This window comes from Osmerus eperlanus, chromosome 8 (assembly GCF_963692335.1).
Source record: "Osmerus eperlanus chromosome 8, fOsmEpe2.1, whole genome shotgun sequence".
NCBI lineage: Eukaryota > Metazoa > Chordata > Actinopteri > Osmeriformes > Osmeridae > Osmerus > Osmerus eperlanus.
In genome coordinates this window covers 1279545-1306936 of record NC_085025.1, presented here as the reverse complement: position 1 = coordinate 1306936, position 27392 = coordinate 1279545, and the positions used below count along the sequence as shown (strand labels likewise).

At 44.4% G+C, this 27392-nt stretch overlaps 4 protein-coding genes across 7 annotated transcripts; all 4 read right to left on the bottom strand.

The window, feature by feature from the left end:
* Positions 1-62: 62 nt before the first annotated feature.
* On the bottom strand, positions 63-7107 carry LOC134024527 (AN1-type zinc finger protein 3-like). 2 transcript variants are annotated; one of them, XM_062467003.1, is made up of 7 exons: positions 6951-7107; positions 6478-6851; positions 4314-4354; positions 3368-3556; positions 2288-2353; positions 2036-2206; positions 63-1589 (listed from the first exon to the last, which is right to left on the bottom strand). In XM_062467003.1, exons 2-7 carry the CDS (start codon positions 6546-6548, stop codon positions 1435-1437), a joined length of 693 nt encoding a protein of 230 aa, XP_062322987.1. In that variant the 5' UTR covers positions 6549-6851; positions 6951-7107; the 3' UTR covers positions 63-1434. The 2 variants fall into 2 exon arrangements, with proteins under 2 accessions (XP_062322987.1, XP_062322988.1); XM_062467004.1 differs by having other exon boundaries at positions 2036-2200.
* A 1376-nt stretch (positions 7108-8483) lies between these two features.
* On the bottom strand, positions 8484-14371 carry LOC134024779 (BTB/POZ domain-containing protein 9-like). Of its 2 annotated transcripts, none has more exons than XM_062467451.1 (11): positions 14191-14371; positions 13074-13282; positions 12358-12721; positions 11910-12177; positions 11570-11789; positions 11236-11355; positions 11006-11115; positions 10603-10792; positions 10378-10485; positions 10120-10198; positions 8484-9641 (listed from the first exon to the last, which is right to left on the bottom strand). In XM_062467451.1, the coding sequence occupies exons 2-11, from the start codon at positions 13256-13258 to the stop codon at positions 9441-9443; spliced, it is 1845 nt and encodes a 614-aa protein (XP_062323435.1). In that variant the 5' UTR covers positions 13259-13282; positions 14191-14371; the 3' UTR covers positions 8484-9440. The 2 variants fall into 2 exon arrangements, with proteins under 2 accessions (XP_062323435.1, XP_062323436.1); XM_062467452.1 differs by having other exon boundaries at positions 13074-13247.
* An 85-nt stretch (positions 14372-14456) lies between these two features.
* Positions 14457-16439, bottom strand: LOC134024780 (lactoylglutathione lyase-like). Its single transcript, XM_062467453.1, has 6 exons — positions 16197-16439; positions 15804-15886; positions 15551-15691; positions 15060-15127; positions 14860-14949; positions 14457-14773 (listed from the first exon to the last, which is right to left on the bottom strand). Exons 1-6 carry the CDS (start codon positions 16263-16265, stop codon positions 14682-14684), a joined length of 543 nt encoding a protein of 180 aa, XP_062323437.1. The 5' UTR covers positions 16266-16439; the 3' UTR covers positions 14457-14681.
* A 1948-nt stretch (positions 16440-18387) lies between these two features.
* Positions 18388-26600, bottom strand: LOC134024981 (cholesterol 24-hydroxylase-like). Of its 2 annotated transcripts, none has more exons than XM_062467752.1 (15): positions 26109-26600; positions 24025-24102; positions 23820-23901; positions 23565-23638; positions 23181-23267; positions 22941-23079; positions 22574-22687; positions 22066-22228; positions 21482-21547; positions 21294-21366; positions 21062-21146; positions 20608-20718; positions 20310-20398; positions 20142-20208; positions 18388-19784 (listed from the first exon to the last, which is right to left on the bottom strand). In XM_062467752.1, the coding sequence occupies exons 1-15, from the start codon at positions 26255-26257 to the stop codon at positions 19632-19634; spliced, it is 1530 nt and encodes a 509-aa protein (XP_062323736.1). In that variant the 5' UTR covers positions 26258-26600; the 3' UTR covers positions 18388-19631. The 2 variants fall into 2 exon arrangements, with proteins under 2 accessions (XP_062323736.1, XP_062323737.1); XM_062467753.1 differs by having other exon boundaries at positions 24025-24136; positions 26109-26219.
* Between the last annotated feature and the right edge of the window lie 792 nt (positions 26601-27392).

Genomic DNA, 27392 nt, shown 5'->3' with positions numbered 1-27392 from the left:
ATCCTTCGACCTCTGTAGGAAGTCATGATGTTTTAATGATCAAATGAAGAGGAAACAGTTCACATCCTCTAATCCACTTTATTCTTCCTCAGTGAAAATGAAACTTAATAAAATAAGAGAAAATGGAACAGAATTATGTTCTTTTTATACATTTAACTAAATATGCAGCTCTATGCTAGTGTGTAAGTAAATCAAAACAATATATGGTTAAATAAAATTTCTTTTAAGATACAGAAAGATACTCATTGTTTCCCCATTTCTCATAAGCACTCAAGAGAACAGGTCTCACATGATAAACTAGGTCTTAAACTACCAGCCACGTCATCTCTCCTCACCGCTGCTCTCTTCATCCTTCAATCTCCTCTCAGGATTGAGGTGGTTGGTGAGCCAGAAACAAAGAAGAAGAGAGAGTGACTGAGGATCAGCTAAGCAGCGTGACTTGCAGGGAGGAAGAAGAGAGGCTGAAACAGAAATGATTGGAGCACAAACTCCCAAGAGAGATTGTGTACGTGGGTAAAGAAAGAGAAAAGAGAGGGCTGGGCTATTACAAGAAGACAGAAACCACTCATTCAAAGGGAAGGCAGAGATGGAAAAGGGCTCTGCTCCGGAGGTTCTGTGTGACCCGAGTCCATTTGTTCAGTGTCTGATCCAGCTGAACACAGGGGAGGGGTGCACCATCTTTCAGGGCTCGGCGGTCCGCAAGTTAAACAAAGCTGACGACAGTTCATAGAAACAAACATGGCCACACGAGAACTGAGTCAGAGGGGACGTCCTTACTCTACACGTACGTACGTACACACACACACACACACTGAGGTTCAATCCAATGCCATGCAGGAGCCAAACCACTGGTTGATTGGGCAGGAGGGAGGAGGGTGGGGGGTGATAACCTGAAGAGAGGCCGCAGGACAGGGTTATGTTCCCCCATGACAGAGTACTGGAAACCTGCTGACGACTAAGGGCCCAGTAAATTCAGACGGGTCAGTTTAATCATGTTCTGGAGCGGTCTTCTCTTTCAACTAAATCATAAAGCAATGGAGGTGCAGAGGAGCCTTGGTTGAGATGCGGGGAAGGGGGGCAGTGTGATCAAACTGACCGATCGTTCTTTACAGGAAACCCCCCTGAAGACTGGCTGAGTTAAGGCTGTGTGAAGATGCCAGACTGAGTTAGGCCCCACAGCTTGCCACGGGGGCCCTGGGACCATGATGGCGCAGTCCAGAGTACGGTCCAGCAGGTGTCCCATGTAGGGATCAAGACTTTACAGGACTGTGTTCAAGCTCACAACCAGAATTGGGGGGGCAGGTCCGAGCTAAAGCGACCATGCTATTTCCCTCCTCAACCCCCCACCCCCTCCCCTTGCCCCTCCCTCCCCGCCCCGCCCCCACCCTCTCTCTCTAAGTGCCTCCTCTCTGATTGGCTGGGCCGTGTGGGTGCTCAGGAGCACTCCTCCCCGATGCGCTGGCAGGAGCGGCCCACCTTGCGCTCCAGCTTCACCATCTTGAGGACGGCCTCCTCGCGCCCGCGGCCAAGGTGGTCGAACAGACAGTCGTGCTGCTCTGGGAGCCTGTGCAGCATGCAGAACACGTAGCCTGGGGGAGGAGGGAGGGAGGGAGAGAGACAGAGAGAGGGAGACAGAGAGGGAGAGAGGGACGGAGCGGGAAAGAGACAGAGGGAGGGAGAGGGAAGAGATCAGGAGAGGGAAACAGACCGACATCATGGAAGGTCATGAGTATGTGAGTATGTGAAAAGCTAAGCCCGTGGGTTAGACTGTGACTGGAGGGTTCTGGTGGTTAGGGTTAGCCTGTGACTGGAGGGTTCTGGTGGTTAGGGTTAGCCTGTGACTGGAGGGTTCTGGTTGTTAGGGTTAGCCTGTGACTGGAGGGTTCAGGTGGTTAGGGTTAGCCTGTGACTGGAGGGTTCAGGTGGTTAGGGTTAGCCTGTGACTGGAGGGTTCTGGTGGTTAGGGTTAGACTGTGACTGGAGGGTTCTGGTGGTTAGGGTTAGCCTGTGACTGGAGGGTTCTGGCAGTACTGACCACAGCGACATGAGCCCAGTTCCTGCTGCACCAGCTCTAGTTTGGTTTGGCAGCGAAAGCAGCGCCGGCGGTTCTTCTGCTTGGGCCCCCTGCAAGGCTCCTCGCTCCCCCCCGCCTCCTCGTCCGTCCGGGCCCGCTTCTCCGGTGACGCCTCGCTCTCAGACCCTGAAGTTGGACACAACCAATAACGTCACACCAAGCCCACGCAGGACGGCTGTTAGCTGGGTGCAGGAGGGGACGGCAGGGCTGTACCTGAGTCGTAAGGACGTTTGGTGGGAGTGCACAGCGTGCCCTGGGCCGTCTCTGTGCACGACACACCTGTGAGAGGAGAAAACAAAATGTTCTTCAGAGCAGGCGACAGCAATGACATAACTGACAGGTGTGACACCCTGGGGCCCAGCTGTGACACCCTGGGGCCCAGGTGTGACCCCCTGGGGCCCAGGTGTGACCCCCTGGGGCCCAGGTGTGACCCCCTGGGGCCCAGGTGTGACCCCCTGGGGCCCAGGTGTGACCCCCTGGGGCCCAGGTGTGACCCCCTGGGGCCCAGGTGTGACCCCCTGGGGCCCAGGTGTGACCCCCTGGGGCCCAGGTGTGACCCCCTGGGGCCCAGGTGTGACCCCCTGGGGCCCAGGTGTGACCCCCTGGGGCCCAGGTGTGACCCCCTGGGGCCCAGGTGTGACCCCCTGGGGCCCAGGTGTGACACCCTGGAGCCCAGCCTGACAGTGTGATGGGAGAACCACCTCAGGATAGGCAGGCCTGTTAATAGAACACAACTGTGTCTGTTAAAAACAGACAGAGTTGTGAAACTTAAACAGCAGGTTCTGTCCTGATTACAGATCAGTATGCCTCTCCCTTTAACAATGCATCATTTACATTTCTTTGGTGATGAAAAAACAACAACACTAAAACGTATACAATTTATACTAAAATACAATACAATATGGAATATGAAAGGAGATGGTGTGTGGACGTGTTGACAGATGGTCGGAGCGTCCGTCGTTCCTATGTAGGCCAGGCAGCGAGATGCCAGCACCAGAGCCACCGCACCAGCCCTCCGGCACACATAGCAGCCGGCCGTCACCGTCACCGCGGCCGTGACGGCGGGCGTCGCCGCAGCCGCCCAGCAGTGGGAAGCCTGCAGCCTGGCTGCTGCCAAGACACATCTCACGGAGCCTGCATGTGAAACTTACAGGCTCTTTACCCCCACACTACACGACCAGCGACATACTTCAGCGCTCCAGAGACGTCTAGGTCCTAGTGCGAGTGACGCCAGCTATGGTAGCTTCTCAGTGGGGTTCAAACCAGTGGGTTTCTCCCATATTACCAACTTACCCTCCTGTGTGCCAGAGAACACAGGGAGAGGATCATCGCTTGGCGGTTGGTCGGAGCCACTGGGCTGAGACGAAAGGGACTGGCTACTGATGCTGCTACTCTCGCTACTGAAGACGGCTGATTGGCTACTCCCAGAGGCCGGGGCGGGCTTAGGGGCACAGTCCTCATCTGGCTGCTTTTTCTGGATATCTGAAGAAGAAAGAATAAGGGGAATGAGAAGGAAAGGAACAATCAAAATGTTGGTTGACACGGTAATGAGTGGCGCATGGCTCTGCATACAATGGCATGTCATCAGCACTGCTCCAACACTGACAATCAAATGACATGCATGTGAGGGGCTAACGTCCACCAGACCCAGAGATGTGGACATGGAAGAGAGCGATAACCTCACATTCACCCTTCCCTTCTCTGTGTAACACTCTCTGCAAGGTTCGGCAGAACTCGGACCAACAGTCAGGGCTTTTTCTTGAAGCGAGAACGGTTAAGCACGGCTGGTGAGCTCCTGTGTGCTGATCTGAGCGAAGCTGCTTCCTGTGACGCCAGACTGAGAACGGACCTCAGGTCTCTCCCTGGTTACCATGGACACCGCCAGAGTTCCAGCACACACTCTACCAGGCCTCCCAGGAGCCAGCCACAGAAACTTCAGACATTATCTCCATTTTAGATCCTCGATACCCCAGCAGCTTCCTGACGAGCAGCGGTCCTGGCTTCATGCTTTCCTTGTCTGGAACTCAACTGGGCCCCTAAATCCTGCTCTGCGCCTGGCTGTGTTTTAGCCTACGGTGTTTGTGATTGGTGAGCTGTGAAGCAGCCACACGACGGCCATCTGTGGCCCTGAGCTCTTCCCACCTGGTCTTAGGTACACAGACGGGCCTGAAACAGTCAGCCACTGTCCAGACATATAGAAGTGTGATGTACTGACTGCAAAGCCCACCAGAATACTCACCAGCAAAGCACTTGGAGCAGAGGTTCATAGTTTTACTTGACCTGGAAAGACAGAAAAGCAGGTTAAAAACAGACTGTCTAAATGGTTGCCTTCATTCAAATGGGTAGTAATGGCCCCGATACACAATTCCTTCATCTGAGCTCATTTCTTCTCATTTGCCACAACATGACAGACAGGGCCAATCTGACTCCTGTTCAGCTCCCCTCTGGAGCTTCCATCCTGACCCATTTCTGTTGCCAGACAGTCAGACCTAGGAGGTTTCCATGACTACATGGAGTGAGTGATAAACGGATGGTCGGGTGACAAATGACAGAAAGTCATATTAGGGAAGGAGGGAGGAGCCCTTAAGGCTGAAGTGACAGGGTAGGGGAAGTGTCAACTGTTAAACAGGAAATAGTATCAGGTAGCCATAAAGCATATATTTGGCAAAGAATGAGTAACCGGCAAACACTGCAGTCTTTTGATGTTATCTGTAACTGTGGAACAAGTTGACGAAGGAGGGAGGTGACCAAACGTGCAAGAGCCTATCCTACAAAGGAGTCATGGGACAACAGCACCACAGGCTTCTAACACATGACGCTACATTCACAACTTCAGCAGTCTAGTCGTCAATTATGGGAAAAATTAAGAATGAAAAAATAAACAAGATGAGTATGTGGACTGGAAAGTAAATCTCAGGTCAGGTTCCACAGGTCGTGTTATATTTCCTGTTTGGTCATTGATGAAACAGTAATACTCCCTGTCATACACGGTTCACAATATAATAAAAATATATATTTGCTCAGCATCTATGGTCTACATTTCCTCCCACCTAACACACGTTTTCCTCCAACATTCCATAAACTCCATCCCTGTATGACATAATGTTTCAGAGGGATGTTCTCCTTCTGGACCTCTCCAACACCCTCTTTAAAAAAAAAAAAAAACAATGTCCTTTACTGGGACAGTTCAGTCAGCTGTGTCCTGTCAACATGGGACAGGCTGGAACTCCAGAGGGGATTCAGCCATTGTGCCTGCAGGAGGGAATGTGACCAATGCAGTGTCACAAATGACCTGGGTTACATTTTAGACTCCCAACCCTGAACGCCTGTTGGGGTTTGTAACCGGGACACTTGTCACTCACATGAACACATGCAGAGATGATACCTGAGGCCAGAAACCCTGCACACCCTAAAAAAAAGGTTTTATTTTTATGTATATACCTTCAGCCATATTGATATCCTCTGCGTTAATTTTACCAGCAAATAAATGGCCCAAAATAGGAGTGCAGCATATTCATCCTAGATACCCATGAACTAGCACAATGATGATGTGGTGGGGGCAGTCCAAATATTTACTCAAATTCCAGTTACAACACGGCAAGTCAACGCCACAAAAACAGTGCCAGTAATTAAAACGACTTACACAAAAATCAGTTTCTGGTTTCTCTCTAAAAGGAGGCTTGCGAGGAGTTTTAAGTGACAAGCTTTTGACACAAAAAAAAGCAGGTGTTGTCTTTGGGCACGTGTAATAAACATGTCAACTGCATCACCTGACATTGACAGGTGTGAGGGGTCCTTAGATTGACTTGAGAGCAACCATGGGGTAACACCCCAATATCCTCTGTGTGTGTGTGTGTGTGTCAGTCATAGTATGATATAATCCACCCCCACCACACGTCCTATTCTTTAAATAGTGTTCTAATTAAATTAAATAAAAACATCTATTATTTTTTAGGCTACTCAATGAGTCGTAATACAGCTAAATGCTTACAAAGACTGAAAATAAAACTAGATAACTGTATTAAATCCGAAACATTCCACAACTAGACAATATCGAATGAAGGGAAAATGTTGCCAGTACTGTGAAGTATCAGCTGTAGCCTACTGATAGAGTAACCGATCCAACTAGACTTCAGGCTTTGGGAAACCTCGGGCAAATTTCTTATGTTATAATACATTTCATTGACAACAAATGTGAGCAGGTGTGACAGAAAATACTAGGGTGGTCACACAAGGAAAATACAATACGATAGAAATGAATAGGTTTCCAGATCTCAACTTCTCCCAACCCCCACCCGGCCTGCACAACAGAACAACAATGGGTTTATGCTAACATTTACTTCCTCACCCATTATATCGCTTAATACAACCAAGATTCTGGAAAATAAAATGCAACGTCTTACCCCCAAAATCCACATGGACACCGAGGTGGTAAACTTGGTGGTTTTCTACGTTCGCTACCAGTATCCCCCATGACTTAAAATTAGAAGTGTACGCGAGGCTGGGGATGAGACAAGGGCCTACTCGTTATGAGAATCTTCGGTAAACTAAAAGTTGAAAATATCCTCTTCTAGAAATAATCCCCAGTCGAACCGGACCGGGAGTTGGAATGGCTTTGCCGACACGAGCGGCCACAGAAAACCAAACGTTCCGAACAACTCCGTTTGGATTGATTGATCATCCAAGTGTCCTCACGGGACTCAAAGCAATCAGCTGGGTCTCGACTACGACTGAACAGCCAGGGAGGGGTGTCGAATCGCTTTGTCCAACCTGTAACCTAAAACAAACAAAAAACACATATGACCTCCATGTAACATCGATAAGCAAATGTTGCAAGCGCTGTATCAACACGCCTTTTCGAAATAATCCTTCTTACCATTCGCTCTTTTCCTCTCAACAGAAGGTGCTACGTCCCTCTCTATGGGACCACCCAGTCTATGCCGTCCGATGGGGGCAAAGCCAAACTGTATACAAAGTAAGCAGGTCACAGCGTTTTAATTCATCATGGCCCTCAAAACCGTGTCATACTAGAATGTAGGTTATCACACAGGCCAAGCCTACAGCTTCTGAATTGTTCCTTTTGTGAAACCTGTAAGTAGAAAATTAATTATTTAGTAGCACTATGATCTCATCTTAACAGCTACATCGAGCATACTGTACATTGTGTGCCTATGTACACCCAAAAACGTGTACATTTTATACCTTTAGATTTAAGATACTGTATATTCTTGATTTATTTATTCAAACATATATAACACACAGGACAGCCACGTCCCACAACTTTGAATACAGAATCATTCAAATGTTTATTGCTGCTGGTATGGGATGGTATAAAATTCAGTTCAGAGGCTGACCAAACATTGATTATTAATCAACAAAGTTAAAGCAATTCATTTGGTCTTTAGTCTACTGATTTCTAGGTCATTTGAAGCCACATACACGACACAATTTATCATTGGAGATCCGCAAATTACATTAGATCACAAACCATTTTTAGAAGTGAGACAATTACAAAACTTTGTTATATGCATTAAGAAAGGGACCCTGTTTGAAAACAGATATAACTGTAAGTTAATGGCAGTGATATAGAAAAATCAAATAAATAACCCCCTCAACAATGATAGTAATTACTATCACACACTACAGAAACACAACAAACAGAACACACTTAAATCTATTCAAGGGAGACAAATAAAATACAAAGATGGGGAATCTTGGAGTCAGGTGGCTGAGCGGTTAGGGAATCGGGCTAGTAATATGAAGGTTGCCGGTTCGATTCTAGGCCGTGTCAAATGACGTTGTGTCCTTGGGCAAGGCACTTCACCCTACTTGCCTTGGGGGGAATGTCCCTGTACTTAGTGTAAGTCGCTCTGGATAAGAGCGTCTGCTAAATGACTAAATGTAAATGAATCTTTTTTTTTTTTTTTTTTACCTAATCTAGCCTAAGTCCAGCCTTGGATCTGTGTCATGCTAACAGCTGGGAGTCCAAACATCACACAGCTTGTTGCCAGTTGACGGCACACCGAAGGAAGTTCATGGATTTGCCAACAGGAATCAGATTAAGTGCAACCAAAAATGAAGCAAAAAAATGACTGGTAAAATAAAATATATAATGTATTAATAAACAGAGAAATATTAACTGTTATGATAAATCAGAACAAATTAACACCAAATCATGGTCAACAATAGACTTGAACAATTAGTCCAATACAGCACAAACAGAACTATGACCAGCACTCTTTAAGGTCAGATAAACCCAGAAAAGGTCAAAGTAATAATATACCGTATGTGTTAAAACAGCAATAACAGGGAGCACTCAGCCAAACTGGGCCACTAGATTGTATGTACATATTCCTACAGTAAATACAGAGACTTAAACCTTGTGTTATCTTCGGGTCATTCTGAGCCATCAGTCATTGTGACCCACCGTCGTATTGCGACAGATTTACCGCATACAAAGACAAAGTGAAGCATTTTCTTTTAACCGTTGGGCTGTCTCAGACCCCCCACATTGCAAAGGTTAAAAGAAAATTATTTTAATTTGTTTTTGTATTGGGTAAAATTGGGTAAACACAACGATGGTTCGTGACCCGAAGGCAGCACGAGGGTTAAAGTGCCAAATATCAGCTGCTCTTAGTAAAGAGTGTTCAAATATATGTTCTCAGCTCCAGTGCATAATCTGGTTCACACTTCTCTCCAATCCAATAACAGTGCGAATTACTTCATTACCTTTTGAAGCAAAACATTCAAGTGCTTTGCCACATATAGTCAATACAGGTTGGGTTAAGCCTTTGACCAACACACTCAAGGTGTGACTTCCTCGGCAACACTTTGATTCTAACAAGTGCCAATAAATTATTTAATATCATAGATTTCACAAAAAGTATAAACAAAGAGTTGAACTATTTGTAAATGCTAATCGTTACAGTTACAGTTTATTTACAGTCTCAGGAAAAAAGATTAGGTAGCATTATTGCCAACATCACTATTGTGATACTAGTTACTTTTTGGACAGTTAGACTTCCTGGCTGTAATAGTACCAGGCCAGTACAGACACTGAGAAGCGCCTAGTAGTGCCCTTGCACTGGCCTCAAATGTGAGCAAGTATCTTCACAGTAAAGTATAAATTCATTGTATTCTATAAACATCTTTCTCTTCATTCTGTGTCAAATCAGACAGGACTGGAGCCCCCTGGAGTCTAAAAACTGCCGCAATCAATGTACAATTCTTGTTAACATTTTTCTAGATAGCTATAGACTTGTGTTATTATCAAAATATTTGCTTTTAGCAGCATGTTCTGGCTGGTAAAAGCCTGTGCAAAAATGACGTCTTGCATTTTCCTCCAAGAGAATAGTGAGGACTTGTCCTAGTGCTGTGGCTGTGAGGAGGAGGAGGGAGAGGAGGGGGAGGAGGAGGAGGCCTGGGAGGGGAGCAGGCTGTGGGAGCGTGAGGGCCGGGGAGGTCGAGGCTGCGTGGAGCCGGACTCTGGAGCCTCCTGTCCTGGACTTCCCTCTTTAACATCCGTGTCCAACTGGGCTGGACACTCAAAGTGGACACAGTGAAATACCTGCAAAGCAAGCAAGAGGTAGTAAATAAAAAGAGAGTGGAACATGCTAGGGTGTAGAGGACCTCATGAAAGAGAGTGGAACATGCTAGGGTGTAGAGGACCTCATGAAAGAGAGTGGAACATGCTAGGGTGTAGAGGACCTCATGAAAGAGAGTGGAACATGCTAGGGTGAGAGGACCTCATGAAAGAGAGTGGGACATGCTAGGGTGTAGAGGACCTCATGAAAGAGAGTGGAACATGCTAGGGTGTAGAGGACCTCATGAAAGAGAGTGGAACATGCTAGGGTGTAGAGGACCTCATGAAAGAGAGTGGAACATGCTAGGGTGTAGAGGACCTCATGAAAGAGAGTGGAACATGCTAGGGTGAGAGGACCTCATGAAAGAGAGTGGAACATGCTAGGGTGTAGAGGACCTCATGAAAGAGAGTGGGACATGCTAGGGTGTAGAGGACCTCAGGAGGGGTGGATGTGCAGCCTAACCTCGTTGGCTGTGTTATGAGTTCCCACAATGCGGATAAAGGAGGCAGGCTGCTGGTCGAACTTGAGAGTCTGCCAAGATCTGACAGAAAGACATCATGGTGTAAAGTGACAATCAATGGAGAAGGGTTGGTGGAATGCTATTTTAATTCATTCATTCGTTTATTTTTTTTACATCCGAACAGCACGAGTTTGTAAGTCACAGTGACAGAATGACAGTGTGTGTCAGAGCCAGAAATATTGTCAAAAGACAAGACTCACCGACATGCCACCTTGGTGCGATCCACCACCTTTGTCCACTGCTGCTGGTTGGTGGAAACCTCGATGTAGTAACTATAGGAACGCTCATCACAGTCCCACAGTAGCAGCCTACCCAGAGAGATGTAGAGCACATCTTACTGGATTATGTGTACTGTTGTATGTGCAGACACAGTGTACATGCATCTGCTTGACCACAGACAGACAGACAGACAGACACACACACACCTCAAAGAGCCTACGGTGTAGGGCTGGGCCAGCTGGATGACTACAGCCCCAGAGCCCAGCTGGTGGCAGGTGTAACCTGAGTCCCAGTCATAGTTGCGTGTGTCTCCATTGAGCAGGGCGTTTCTGCTGCGGCTCACGCCCTCCACCACGCTAGAGCAGGCTGCAATGGTGGCCACGTTCTCACTGGGCACTACAAGCAGGAGGGAGGGGGGGATGAGATGCAGGAAAGCAGGAAAGAATATCATTGGTTGGTACGGGTACAAAGGGATGTAGATGATTAGAAGGAATGGTTATCATTTAAAGAGATGAGAATAGAGACTATGACTTGGTGTGTGACTTGGTGTGGGCAAATGATCTTTGTTAGAAATAACATTTGGATAACAGTTGGCTATTCATGGCTTACCTAGAAGACCCTTTTCAAGGGTAAAGGGACGGTTGGTGAACATGCATTCAAAAGACACTAGATGGAAGACCTTGTTGACAGTGTTGTGGGTCCCCACGATGCGCACATACCTGGGATACAAAGAGACACTGCTCTGAAACTGTAACACTAACCCCCAGCCTGCCCCCTAACCAGCCACGGCCCCCAGCCTGCTCCTGCCAGACCAAGGAGGTTTGGGTGTTCATGTTTACCTGCACACACGAGGAGTAAAGAAGAGGTTCTGCCAAGAGCGACACAGGTACTTGGAGTGATCCACCACGCGCACCCAGTCCAGCTCGTCCATAGACACTTCAATGTAGTAGGAGTACGACCTGCACACAAAGAGAAACAAAATAAGAACGTAAGGTGAAAATCTCATACAGAGATGTTTAACATAAATCACTGTGTACACCGGTTTAGTAAACACTAACTCTGATAAAGATATTGATCAAATGTGTTCCGTAATCTGGGGAAAAAAAACCCTATTAAAAAGTACATCCCAGACAACACATTGAAATGAGCGTGTGTTAGGGGGAGGAGCCTCACCTGCTGTCTCGGTCCCACAGCAGGATGCGGATGTGGTTGATGATGGAGGGCTGACCCAGCTTCACCTGGATCCCAGCTCGGCCGTCGTCCTCGATGGGGTGCCTGGAGAAGCCGTGGTCCAGGTCGTAGTTCTGGGTGTCCCCGTCCAGCAGGGCAGACTTCAGTTCCCCCTTCACTACCTGGGCACCGTACTTCATGGTGGCGATGTTCTCCTCCGGGGCTGGGAGACAAGCAACAGCACATGACTGAATCAGGAAACAACAAGCAGTCTGGTTCTGTTGAAGATCACAGACCGCCCACAGGTGAGCTGACTGTGTGGATAACACCCAGCGGAACTCACTGAGCATGCCGCGGTAGTTGAGGTCCATGTCCCGGCTCTCTGAGCGGATCTTGATGGCGTCCAGAAGGTCGTCGGGGCTGAGCAGGCCGGAGGGGCGCACCACGTTCAGCATCTCCGTCAGGCTCATGAGAGGCAGCCGCACGGCTGACATCACTTCCTGGGTGGCGGCCCCCTCTCCGTTGTGGCGACACCAGCGACACAGCGCCTGGAAGATCTCCTTCTCACTGGCGGCAAAAGAGTCCCTCCGCACCACGGTCAAAACAGCCGTCTACTCAAGGACAACAACAACAAGAAATTCAAGGGGAGAAATATTAAACGTTGTGGCGTTTATGGAACTACATGTTTTTATGGTGCAGCTTTTAGTCCAGGGCGGGGTTTAATAGAAGACATACCAGGTGTGTCTCGGTTCATGTTTATGCCATTTCTAAAGTCTTATCTCCCTGGTTACCTTGGAGAGCGTGAGGAAGGCATCTGACGCCAGGACTTCGGGGGCGTGCCGGTCTATATACCCACAGCAGGCAGCACTGAGCGTGCTCAGAGAGTACAGACTGGCCACGTCAAAGACCAGGCACACGTTGTGCGTGTGCAGGATGGTGCGCAGGAACTCGGAGGTGGAGTCCTCTAGTGGCTGGAGGCCGTAGCGGTGCGCCAGGCCCAGGAAGTCCAGCAGTACGTCCTCGCGGGCGGAGCTGAGGCTGGCTCGGCCTGTGTACAGGTAGTGCAGCAGCATGGAGAAGGCCTCAGCCCGGGTCTCCTCCAGACACACCTCTGCCAGCGCCTGGGACTCCTTCATCCCACCATACAGAAGAGCCCTGGAGGTCAAGCATAGCAGTCTGTCATCGTCTCATACTTAACTGGATTACCTTGTGCTTTGGGGGGGGGCAAGCTGGGGCTAGTTGTACTGTTCGAGGGGCCAGTTACATTAAAAAGTATAATTTGCCATTTATTTTCCTTCACTGCATTGCAGGCATTAACAGGAAAAAGACCATGTTTATAATTATTCAGACTTTACATATAGGGGGGCAACAACAGGTCCAAGCTTGTTGTCACAGAGGCACTGCCCCCCCCCCTTCCCCCCTACAACCGCCCCTGTAGTCTAGAAACCAAAGTCAGATGCACAACAAAACGAGAACCCTCTGAATAATCCCAGAGCAAGCTACCAACCTGAAGTAGTGGCAGCGCGCGGCCAGGATCACGCGGTGGGCTGGGAACCGTTTCTCTTCCACAATGAACGTGACATCACTGTATTCTTCACCTGGCACCAGCGCCCCAAGCTGCTCTGACAGCAGGTGGATGTGATCGATCTCCGAAACGGAGGCCAGTGGACGCAAGGGGTGACTATTACTCATTATAATAGTATTCCACAATCACATCTGCAACAAGGGCGTTATTTTGTCATGGTTAATGTTAGTAAATGTGTGGTATGAATAGATATTCAGATACTATCTGATATGGACGTTTTAAAACTAGAAAAGGTAACCCAAGGTTTTACTTTATTTTAGTAGTAGCCTATTATCTTGCGATATGTCTTAAGTAGGAGCTTTCAACAATGGAGTCATACCTCTAATCCATCATCCAATCATTATGGCGTTTTATATGTCACAATGGGAGGGCTGGTAAAGAGTAATGTAGCCTAATTGGAATGTAGAAAGTGCAACCGTCCCCGCTGTCGCTACACTAGCTTACATGTCAACTATAGTACAGGACGCTAGAGTTGCGATTGCGTTAAAAGTGGTTAGCTAGCCTAGCTAACTCATTTATCTAGCTACATAACTAGCTAACGCCTAGCTACATACTGACAGTCCAGGAAACTGGAAAACACGTCCTGAAAGACCAGTTAGTCAGTCTAGCTAGCGTGCCTAGCTCTAATTAATGGGCTGTTCCGAGTACACAATGTTAATATTACATAGTTAGCTTGACAAGCTAGACACGTAAACCGTTCTGGTCACGACACAAGCGTTAGAGTGTAGTTATTGTAGCGCTTGGCTCTAGCTACGTCCTGACTGAGACAACATTTCGTTATAGCAACTTCATCTACAGTCAGTAGCCTAGGCTACCGAGCACCAGAACCAACAATTCCATCAATCCATGCTCTGCTACCTGTCCCATATAGTAATATATACTTAAGCTGGTAATAGCAAAACATCTTTTTATTGAAATTCAGTTATTTCTGATTTGGACTCAGCTGTTTGTCTGACGAACGAAACTCACTAGCTACACAATGTTGTTAGCACTACTAGCTAACCGAAACCGCAGTTTGGGTTTCAGGCGCGTGACGTACCAGGCAACTCAATCGACGAGTCCTCCTTCTTCGTTCGACTTACTTTTGTCTATAGACAATGTTTATTTCCAAAATATTTAGTCCAAATGTATTATATATATTTCACAGGTTCGTTGTTATACTAAATAAGATGTCAAATTCAGCATCTGCACCTCCACCACCACAACACGAAAAGGTCATAACCCGGATGTGATTCAGGACAGTTTCATTCACAGAAAAAAGGCGCCCTCTGCAGACTGAAAACTGAAACCAGTCAAACACAAACGGACATAAAAATAAACGTGTTTATTTGGCCTACAAAATAAATGTAAACAGTTCAAAACCAAATGTGTTTGCATTTATGGCAGTTCTAATACGTCAAAATTCTGCCCTGTACAGTGGTGCTTGTAAAATTTCCCTGTGACCTAAAATGTATCATTTTGCAGTACTTTCATAGGCCTGCATATCAGAATCATAGATGCAATTAAGTAGAATCCCACAAAATGTAAGGTTTATGAAGTTAATGGGACCATGTTGTTTGGACTTAAAATCTCAATCCAGTATCCGTCAGGGTCCTGTATGAAAGCCAGTCCCTTCATTTTACCTGTATGGGAAGGAACACGGCACTGGTATTAACTAAAGAAGACATCCCAACTGTGATTTATTGTGTTAAGTTTGTGAGAAACATACCCTGATTTGGTTTCTTGACAAATGTTACTCCTTGTTCTTCAAATATTTTACAGGCTGCATAGACATCAGGTACAGCAATACCGATGTGCCCTGCATATACATTTATTATCGTAGGAAGAGGGATGGGACAAAGAATGATCAAATATTGATATCTTCAGTATGTACAGAATAACATTTGATAATCCTGTGCATTTCCTCACCAAAGCCCCGAGGTTCGGAATTTCCGTTGTGGTATGAAATGCTGTCATCCAACTCCGAGCCCCAGTTGCTTATAGATGATGCAAAGGAAAATTTTAAATGTATTGACTCTGAAAGCTAATAAACCATGAAAGACAGGAAACTACTGAGTCTTAGGCATGAAACTACATTTACATTTAGTCATTTAGCAGACGCTCTTATCCAGAGCGACTTACAGTAAGTACAGGGACATTCCCCCCGAGGCAAGTAGGGTGAAGTGCCTTGCCCAAGGACACAACGTCATTTGGCACGAACCAACAACCTTCTGATTAATAGCCCGATTCCCTAACCGCTCAGCCGTCTGACTCCCTACTACTGATACTTAGACAGTAAACTACTCAGTCTTAGACAGGAAACTACTGAGTCTTAGACAGGAAACTACTGAGTCTTAGACAGGAAACTAATGAGTCTTAGACAGGAAACTACTGAGTCTTAGACAGGAAAAAGCACCTACTGTGTGAGCTCCAGAGTGGCTCTGCGAGAAAATGTCCACGCTGTCCTCTCTTTCACATTCACTGGGATGTCTGTCTTCTCCTCGTACCCCAGGGAGTAGAGAGTAAACAACATGGGTGTGAAGTCTATTTTCTGAAGCAAACTGGAGGGACCACCAATTACAATCAGGACATTGTTGCATTGTGGGGAAATATAGGACACAAAGGTTAATGCAGGCTTTGGGGTACTTCCATAGACAAGCTACTGACACTCACGTCATGCCCATGATGCGGGTGTAAAAGTCTATGGATTTCGCAGGGTCTTTCACCCTGAGATTAGTTTGCTGCATCATGAAGTCCTAAGAGAAACGAGAGAGAGAGAGAGAGAGAGAGAGGAGTGGGGGCAAGTTGTTACTTTCCAAAACATGGTCTTATAGGCTTTTAACTGCATTCCCAGAAAAACACAACTACATAGCTAAAGTCAAGGCCATTTACATACTGTAATTAAAAAAAGAATACAAAACATTCATACGAGTGGCTGTTTTACCGTGGTAACAAATTCTGTATCGCCCTTTCCCAGGGAGGGTTGGGTTAAACAGGTTTGGTTACCTATATATCACCCATATACCACGAAAAAAATGTTTATATTCGCATTCATATTTAACAAACCTTGGTGATGGGGTCCCTTTCCTTGCACGCTGATACAACGGCCTCATCGGTCAATGGTTTACATGACATTTTAAGGTGGGAGACAGTTGGCGTGTGAAAGCAGTTAGAAACTACAGACTAAGTAGCACCGCCCAGGTACGCTATGTGCCAAAGGTAGGTACGTTCGACATCGACTGCGGCTGCATGAAGTCGAATACACCTATCATGTCGAAACAGTTGACACTTGACAGCATGACACGGGTGTAAAGTAGGAGGAGTTACAAGTCTCATAAATATTCAGGATGATCGTACGATTAATGTAAGCCAAACCGTCGAAAATAATAAAATCAGTTTTTAGGAGTTAATGAAAAAGAATGGAGACATTATTATTCAAAACTATTCTCAAATGCATGACCCCTAATGATGGGGGAAACAAAGTTTTCCAAAGCAAAAAGCCATTTGGAAAAATTGGGTTGAACAAGTCTCGCTTTTTTTCAAGTGTTTGATACAAGTATGAATTTAATTTAAAATGTACTCTTCTTTTTCCCTTTTTGTTTATAGAACAGTGAGAAAGGTACATTAAAAAACACAAATGGCCTGATACAATAACAGAAATGTAGGACAGCCAACATACGCAAGGCAAGTTTATTTATATAGCACAATTCATACACCGTGGTAATTCAATGTGCTTCACATAAATACACAACAATGTGCTTCACATACATAAATACACAATGGCAATACAATGTGTAAAAAAGACATTAAAAATAAATAAATAAAGCAAAAGGTGATCATCAAAACATGATTATAACAACAGTAAATTATAGGAAATAAAAGCATGAGAACATTAAGGCATAAAAAATAAATAAAATAAAAAAACAGTAAAAGATAGGAAATAAAAGCATAACAAATAATAATAAAAATCACTAGTCTACTACAGTAAGCAATAATGCTTCAAAGGAACTGTTCATAGCCAGTTAGCAGAAGGCTTTAGTCTAGATTTAAAACTGAAAATAGTTGGAGCGTTTTTAATGTTTTCTGGAAGTTGGTTCCAGAGGTGAACCGCATAGTGGCTGAGTGCTGCTTCACCCTGTTTAGTTTGGATAGTGGGTTTTACCAATAGAAATTTATACTGCGATCTGAGAGATCTGAGTGGTACGTACTGCTGAAACATGTCAGATAGATACTTTGGCCATATCCCATTCAGTGACTTGAAAACAAGCAGCAGTGCTTTAAAGTCAATCCTGTACATTACTGGGAGCCAGTGCAGGTATTTTAGTATAGGGGTTATGTGGTCAGTTCTTTTTGTTTTTGTAACCACTCTGGCTGCTGCATTTTGTATCATTTGAAGTTGTTTAAGTTTTCTTTTTGGAAAGGCCTGTGAACAGCCCATTGCAGTAATCAACCCTAATGTAGATAAAGGCATGAATTCGTTTCCCCAAGTCATATTTTGACGTAAAACCCCTAAGTTTGGCAATGTTTTTGAGATGGTAGAACGCAGATTTAGTAATTGCTTTCATGTGGCTGTTAAAATTTTGATTACTGTCTAAAAGGACACCAAGATTTCTGACAGTATCCTTTGCTTTAAGTCCTTTTTTGTTAAGAAGGGTGGCAATCTTACATCTTTCCTCCTTTTTACCAAAAATTATTACTTAAGTTTTGTCTTTGTTTAGCTGGAGAAAGTTCTAAGACATCCAGTGGTTAATTTTCTCAATACAATCACAAAACATAGTGAGGAATGATGTGGTCCGGGTTCTTGGGAATACACCGACCCGACCTATAATTATAGACTTATATACAGTAGACACAGCGAGCCTTCCCTTTAAAGATGGCTTCCCCATTCTTTTTTATTATTGCTTGAAAAAGCACAAAGTATACAGATAATCACACTGAGGTACAAAGAACAGTATACAAATGGCGTCCCCATTAATTACTATGAAAATGCTCAGTGGCGCAGTGAGACAAGTGAGAGCGCGAAATGGACTGCGCCATCTTTCCACTTCCGGCTCGTCCGGTCTTGCGCAGAACAATGGCTCGCCTTGCTCCTTTATTTTATTTGTATTTTTTATTAACAGAAAAATTATTACATATCTTCGAATAAACATATTACAAAGATATAACAACAATCGTACACTGCTTGATGTATAATAAAATAAAAATATTGAAAAGTTTACAGGTCTTCAATGTCTTCACCGCTTTTTGCTTCATTGAGAATCTTATTGAAACAAAATAATGTTCAAGTTCTTTCTTGAAAGAAATAAAACAGGGGTTTTTCACATGAAAACTTACATTTGTGAATGTAGAACTTTTCCATTAGTATAATAAAATGTATTAAATATACCTGATTACGATTGTCTCTACAGTCCTCTAAAAGACCGAATACCAAGTACTTCCACAACAACAGAGATTGGTCATCAATATTTACTGTAATAAAATCAAAAACATTCTGCCAAAATGGTTTCACAAACGGGCAGTGCCAAAACAAATGAACCACAGTTTCAGGGTGACTGTCACAAAAGGTACAACTATAATCAATATCAATTTTAAATTTAAGAAAATAATGTTTCACTGGGTAAATCCTGTGTATAATTGTATATGATACGTCTTTAACTTTGTTCGTAACTAAATATTGATGAGGTATACGCCAAACCTTTTTCCAAATAATATTGTCTGTTAAACGATTCCAATATGAATAAATATAAGGCAGATACAAAGTCCCTTTGAAATAACTCTCTTATGGATTTGTTACGCGAGTTAAAAGAGAAACAAATATTACCTACATAAGAGTTGACTATAGTAGGTGGGAACCAGTGTTGAATGTCTATTTTTATCCCCTGTCTAAACAGCATACACACTTTCGGAGATATTACACCAAAAACTGTAGCATAGTCCCCTGGTGTTACAGGAATCTTATAATGTGCCAGAAACTCTTCATAAGGGTAAAGTAAACCATCATCATTAAATAACTGCTCTACCAATACCATGCCATTATCAAACCAATGTTTCAGAAAAAAAGATTTGCATTTATATATTATGTCCTAATTTTTCCATATATAATACTTATGAGGTGAAAAGTAATGTTAGTAAATCATATACCACGACAAAAAGGATTGGCAATGAAATTCAGACAGTTTCAGCGGTGTTTTTCCAAAACTATAATTACAACTGAGAAAAAATTGTATATAGACCCGCGTATTACGAAAATGAAACACTGTTCTTGATGAGCCATGAAACAAAGCAGTTATCTGACAAGATATTGCTGACCCAAGGTTGTTTTCCTTGAGGCTTTAGATTGGTTCAAGATGCCAACGTATGGGCATCTGTGAAGCCTTCTGTGACTTAAAAGGGCTACTCAAATCAACATGTTTGATTTGATGTGAACGTTGTAATTTTCAACGTCTGCATCCAGCACAGGTCCAACACAATTAAAGGTTATGAAAGGTGTTATTAAAGACTTCAGGAGGAGTTTGTTTGTCTGTGTTTGATGGTGCAAATCACTCCACTCTTAGGCCTCAGTGTGCCTGTGTCGGCGATGTCGAAGGACTGTCCGGGCAGCAGGCTGAAGTCAAACCTCTGGAGCAGTTTGGCCATCACAACCTTGGCCTCCATCTACAGGCACAAACACACATTCACTTTAAGAGATCAAGAGACCTTATCAGTGTGTGTGTGTGTGTGAGTGAGAGAGAGAGTGCAGTGTGTGTGAGAGAGAGCGAGCGAGAGAGTGCAGTGTGTGTGAGAGAGCGAGCGAGAGAGTGCAGTGTGTGTGTGTGTGTGTGAGAGAGAGTGAAGTGTGTGTGTGAGAAAGAGAGAGTGCATTGTGTGTGAGAGAGAGCGAGCGAGAGAGTGCAGTGTGTGTGTGTGTGTGTGTGTGAGAGAGAGAGAGTGAAGTGTGTGTGTGTGTGTGTGAGAGAGAGCGAGAGAGAGAGTGCAGTGTGTGTGTGTGTGTGTGTGTCCCCATGTCCACACCTGTGCAAAGTTTTGTCCCAGGCAAGATCGTGGTCCTAGGGCAAAAGGATAGTAGCAGTAGTAGGGCCTAGGAGAAAAATGTAACATCAAAACATTGTTACTTTCTTGTTAGCGGCATTGTAGTCACCTCACATGCAGGATAGGGAATGTTCCAGATGGGCCACATACTTGGCAGCATCAGGGTGAAACCTATCTGGGTCAAAAGTCAGCGGGTCCTTGAAGAATTTATCCAGTCTTCCAGCGACATAGGAACTGAACTGCAACAAGGAAAGACATGTTCACATCAGCCACAAGGGGATCAATTTGGCTGAGATTTAAGTAAAAGTTGTACGTTTATTTAAGAAAAATAATTTCATCTTTCAGCATTCCAACGCATTTTCAGCAGGAAACGCCTTTCTAGTTCCCATATATTCCCGTGGAAATTTTCCAACTTTGAATATTCCCGGAATTTTGCAACCGTACTTACAAAGCAGGCGACTCCTCCTGGTATCCGGACACCGCTGATGACCGTGTCGTCCGCCAGCCAGCGAGACGTGCCTGGAGCCGTGGGGTACAACCTCAGGGTCTCCTTCAACACCTGAGAGATCACCACACACAAAAAAGTAGAGTCACTAGAAAACCAAACTGATTTGAACAGATTGAACCTGAATTGAACTGTTAAAAGGGAGTCAGGTGGCTGAGCGGTGAGGGAATCGGGCTAGTAATCAGAAGGTTTCTAGTTCGATTCCCGGCTATGCCAACCAAATGACGTTGTGTCCTTGGGCAAGGCACTTCACCCTACTTGCCTCGGGGGGAATGTCCCTGTACTGTCCCTGTAAGTCGCTCTGGATAAGAGCGTCTGCTAAATGACTAAATGTAAATGTAAAAATGTTTGCACAACAGGAACTTTGTCCCCTTTTAAAGGCGTTTTATAATCGTACCTGTGAAAGGTAACCCATTTTCGCCAGATGATCGTAGCTGATCTCCTGGTTCATCCCAAGAACCTCATCCACCTCTCTCGTCACCCTGGAGAACATAAACATGTATAATGAATATAAGATGAATACAATTAGGATATATAGAAATGTACTGATGTTTGTAGATTTAGGGGATGTACACATGTAGTCCATATGCAGTGTCACATGTTCAGTCTATCTGCACTGTTTTGCTCACTTTGCTAATATATCTGGTAGTCGTGCCAGTTCCATAATAGCAAAAGCAAGTTGATTTGCTGTTGTTTCTTGTCCTATAAAGAGGAAAAGGACATACATGCAGCACCAGTACAACTTACAAATTATAATTCAGAAACTAAAACATAAGTCTATAAACTGTGTAGAAGGGTTTCCTATAAAGTCTCCCACCTGCGATGAAAAACGTCACAAAGTTGTCCAACATCTGTTCCTCATCCTCTTTATCCATGAGTTCCTCTAAAGTGATCAATATCAATATATCACAATAAATCCTTTGCACATAATAAACACCCCTTTATCAAATCTTTTTGGGAGAAAATGGTATTGGCCGGGTTTCCCAGATTTGTTAAGAAGCTCTTAACGCTAAGAGCTTCTTAGGAGCGTTCTAAAAGCATTCTAGAGCGCTCTTAGGACGTTCCTAAGCTCTTAGCGTTAAGAGCTTCTTAACCCTTGTGTTATCTTCGGGTCATTCTGACCCATCAGTCATTGTGACCCACCGTCGTATTGCGACAGATTTACAGCATACAAAGACAAAGTGAAGCATTTTCTTTTAACCGTTGGGCTGTCTCAGACCCCCCACATTGCAAAGGTTAAAAGAAAATAATTTTAATTTGTTTTTGTATTGGGTAAAATTGGGTAAACACAACGATGGTTCGTTATGAACCTTTGGGTCATGTGACCCGAAGGCAGCACGAGGGTTAACGAATCTGGGAAACCCGGCCATTGTTAGTTTCATGTCAACTGGTTTGTGGAACCTTTGTTGGCTGTTTTGATGATCTGAGTGAGGATGTCTTTAGGAACATCTTCTCCTCTCTGGATCGCCTCCCTCCTCTCGTTAATCCACTCAGCACCTGTGTTCCTCAGCAGCAGAGCTGCCTCCTTCACTTCACGGATGAACTTCTGGTTCTTCGGCATGTACTGGAAAAGTTGGAAGTGTAACCGAGGTGAATTGGTTAAACTCAGTCCTCAGTATACTGACAAGCAGTGTGACCACTAGTACACCTGTTACATAGGCACTTGTTAGTGTTTAGCATGATGATCTGCATAAAAACTTCAGATGAAAACAAATTTAAAACGTTTTTGGGGAAAAAAGTTTAGAAAGGTTGAAAAACTTAATTAGGCTACATGTCAGTCTTTGATTATAAACACGAGTATCTGTACTTTTACTCAAGTGAAGGATGAGTACTTTTTGGCAACTCTGCCTGTTAGAAGTTAGCATGATAATCTGAATCATCGTTGGATCTCAGGGTCAGTTAGTTTTACCTGGAAGGTGTTATCCCTCAAATAATACACCATCCCTTTCAGACACAACAGTATGGCGTTAGGGAAAGGGGAGTCCTTCTGCTTCAGCAAGTCCAGATCCACTCCAAATGCCACCTGCAATTGACAACATAAATGATGGGGTTAATCGTGATTGGTCGAATGCGCTGGGCAGAAAACCATTGACTGGCTAACATTAGTGCCGTACAAATCTTGAATTTATACGTCTCGATGTTTGTTCCATTATGATTCTTATGTGACAAGAATGTTGAACCCAGCTCAATTCTACGTTGAATCTAAGATCAATAAAGGAAGGACACATCAGTTGATTATTATTATCTGATAGTGACCTGCCCTAACTCAACCTAACCTTAGCGATGACATCCAGAGTGACACAGTTGACCAGTTGGTGCATGTTGGCATCTGTGTTGCTGTCTGCCAGCTCTCCAAGTTTGTCCATCAGTCGCTCTGCCCTCTCGTTGAACTGACCCATGAGGCCCCTCAGGTACCTGACAGAGACAAGGAGCGAAGATGTCGTAGGCTTGAAATGTACACGAGGACCTCCATTTTTGTAGTTTTTTTTTCTGTGTCAGCTGGAGGTGAAGCTTACAAGCTGCTGAAAGCAGGGTCCATGATACGGCGTTGTTTGAACCACTGTTCATGACTCTGGGCCGTGACTAGGCCGTTTCCTAGGAACCTGGATGAGAGAAAAAGAGAGGAAACAAAAGATGACAACGAATTCGATTTTTTGTCCTCAGAGTAATTCAGAGGTGTATGTGTTTTCAAATGTGAGTGGGACAGACTTTTTCTATTTATAACTGAGGATGTGGTCATTAAATATAATATATATTATAGAATAATATGTTTAAAGGAAATCAAAACAACCATGACAACCCCAACCACCAGTGTTCATAATGTATAATAAATAACTGGCTCAGTAGAAAGATTACATATTACTTGTCAAACAGTGCAGCTTTATTTAGGAGGCTCTCACCTTTGTCCAAACAAGCTAAATAGACGTTTGTAGACCATTTCATCTTTGGGGTACTTGGAAGACATCAGGATATCCTGTGAAGACAATACAAATTGTGTGTTAAAATTACAGTAGAATACAGTGGACATAAGAAGAAAAAATTGGTGGGCCGACTGGTTTCATCAGTTTTTTCATCCACGGTTCTTGCAGGAGAACGTTTGCTCTACTTATTACACAACAAGAACGTGAAATTCTCTGGGCACGCCTATATTTTACTTTTGTGGCTTCTGGGCAAGATACGCAAAGGAAAACAGCATGCAGGCCATTTATCCGGTACACAGGTCCATATTCTTCAGCCCTGTTGGAGACAGCATCGTCAGTTCGCTCGGGGCTAACACATAGAGATCAAGAGAGTAGTGTATGAGGTAATCTTAGGAGAAACTTAAAGAGTATCACAGCACCATGTGACCATGCATCTCACCATTGGAGAAACAAATCGTGTACAACTCGATCCTCACGCATCACCTTCAGGAAATGGGATGTGTGTCCAAATAGAAAACTGGAGGAAGAAATACAAAGTTGTTGTGCTGAACCTGTGTGCGACAATACACCTCTACGAATAATAACATCCATGGTATCAACCCCTCCAGGAAATTTGCCTCCTGACATTTTCAAAGCAGTATGATATTATCCACTGCCTATTAGGCCTACACACTGCATGGCAATTTCATTTTCCGACCGCCGTCTTGGGATCATGTGACCGGATATCAGCGCTACAAGTAGGGAAAATCCAGAACCATAGAAAAAAAAGATAAGATGATACTACCCTGGCCTGTGCCTGTGGCGTTTCTGCAGCTGTCTTTTTACAGTTCAGCTAGCTATCTAGCTTTGTTAACCTGGCACTAATCACCCCCCATGGTTTGCTATCCTAAATTAGCTTCACTTTTCGCCTCAAACTTAACATAAATTATGCCTAAACTGATAAGCAAGGCTTTCGGAAACAAGACCCACATTTTGAGACCGACTGGGAGTCAGGTGGCTGAGCGGTGAGGGAATCGGGCTAGTAATCCGAAGGTTGCCAGTTCGATTCCCGGTCATGCCAACTGACGTTGTGTCCTTGGGCAAGGCACTTCACCCTACTTGCCTCGGGGGAATGTCCCTGTACATACTGTAAGTCGCTCTGGATAAGAGCGTCTGCTAAATGACTAAATGTAAATGTAATGTAATGACTTTCACTATAGCCTTGTGAAAAAATAATAAATAGGCTAATTATAAATATATATGATATTGAGAATGTACTTACATTTACATTTATTCATTTAGCAGACGCTTTTATCCAAAGCGACTTCCAAGAGAGAGCTTTACAAAGTGCATAGGTCACTGATCATAACAACAAGATAGCCACAAAAACATTGCGAGTAGCCAAAACATGAAGCACACATTGTGAACAACCAAAGTAAGTGCCAAAGGGAAGAACCATAAGAGCATGTAGTTAAACAAGTTACAATTAAACAACATGAACCGCTATAAGTGCAAGTGTACCTGTGGAAAAAACAAGCAACAATAATAAAAACAATATATCACAGCGAGTACAAAATTTTTGAATCAGTTACCACTAACCACAAGAGCAACAAGTCTCTAAGCAAGAGTCATTGTGATCCTTGAGGAAACTAACATCGGGTCAAGCGAACCATTCCTAAGTACCGTTGTACTCCCGGAACAAGTGCGTTTTGAGCCTTTTCTTGAAGGTGGAGAGACAGTCAGTGTCTCTGATGGAGGTGGGGAGTTGATTCCACCACTGGGGGGCCAGACAGGAGAAGAGCTTGTGTTGGGACCACCAGGCGGTTGTCTGAAGAAGACCGTAGGTGACGGGTGGGGGTGTAAGGCTGCAGGAGAGACTTGATGTAGACGGGTGCAGTCCCGTTCACTGCTCGGAAGGTCAGTACCAGGGTCTTGAATCTGATACGGGCCATGATAGGTAGCCAGTGGAGAGAGATGAGGAGCGGGGTAACATGGGAGCGTCTAGACCAGGCGGGCCGCTGCGTTCTGAATCCTCTGAAGAGGGCGGGTTGCACATGCTGGGAGACCAGCGAGCAGCGAGTTGCAATAGTCCAACTTGGAGAGGACAAGTGCTTGGACTAGCAGCTGGGTGGAGTGCTCAGACAGGTATCTCCTGATCTTCCAGATGTTGTAGAGGGTGAATCTACACGACCGGGAGACTGCAGTACTTGGTTGTGTCTTGCCAAAGGCAAGTAGGTTTAAAAAATGTGGCTTAATTTCATGTCTTGACATGATGAGTTTGTGTGTGGACAGGTCAAACTTTGTGGTTGAGTCATTATAACAGAATTAAAGATTCAATAGCCTTGCAGTCATAACAAATGGCTTAATGCCAAAAAACTATAATGCTGTTGGTCATAGTTTAATTGCAGGCAACTGTAGCACATAACCTAAGAATTAATTGAAAAAAATTATAGTCTCTTGTTAAATAGAAACGTCTGAGATTAGATAAAAACGTCTGAGATTAGATATTTTACTTAGTCATTGAGGCCAAAATTCAGGACTCACCTCGTTCGTGGCGGCCCAGGTATATGATCGTACTTCCAGTGTATGTACTTAATATACAAACAGTAACCGGTAAATGCGACACAGCATAAAACAAAGATTAACGCAAGAACGTAAAAGGAGCAACCTGCAATAGAACTGAAGAATGCCATGTTCTCGATAGTGAACTATATCGCTCTTCGTCGAAAATAATTATTGGATTGATGTGTTTCGGGTCAACTTGTCTGTAATCTTCTCCAGATCGCAATGCAACTTCCAGGATGTAGTCTGTAGGCTAGGTCAGAGAAACCAACAAGAAAGCATTTTTCTGCGCATGCCACAGTTGCTCGTTAAGTGGTCAGAGTACAGTCATTGGGTAGGGATTGTTCTTCGGTAGGCTACCGCAAGGATTTGTGTGTCGTACTGAAAAGTTAATGTTTCGAGATGTTGCCTACACATCTTTAATCTGCGTTTGCATCCAGTTTTACACATGCCACTCATTTTGATCGATTTTTTTTTCCAGGTTCTAAACTTTTTTTAGACCTTTCAATTTATGTTTCGAATCATGGAATGATATTCGTCCCATAATCTTCTAGTAACAGAATAGGAAGTTTGTTGCCTACAGACCATGTAGAGACAGAAATGACATGCCGTCGTCAGGACGGCATATCAAACAGAAGCGTTTCCCCTACCATTGTATTAGGGGGGCGCCCCGCCCCCCAACGGCACCCCCCGTCCACCCTGGAAGGTCAAGTTAATAATAATAATTATAAAAAATATATATATTTTATATATATATAGCGCCAGATCACAAAATAAGTCATTTAAGGTTACCTTTTCTATAACACAGGTCTATAGCTTGCTCTTTTATTAAACAAACTAAATGGCCTTATGTTATGTTATTTATCTTATTTACACGACGGCATGTCATTTCTGTTTCTACATGGTCAGGCGACCCCCCCCCCTCCCCTCCCCCCACATTATATACATGTTCTCCAGGGTGACGAGGTGGATGAGGTTCTTGGGATGAACCAGGAGATCAGCTACGATGATCTGGGGGAAATGGGTTACCTTTCACAGGTACGATTATCAAACGCCTGGTAAGAAGAAGGGGACAAAGTTCCTGTTGTCCAAACAGTTCAATTCAGGTTCAATCTGTTCAAATCAGTTTGTTTTCTAGTGAGTCTACTGACCTCTGCTGGTCATTGTGAGTTAACTCCAGAGATGCTCAGAAGCTATCTTGATGACTTCTGATATCTTCATCATTATTCTGTCAATTCTTAGTTGGTGGTTTTGTACGGGGCTTGT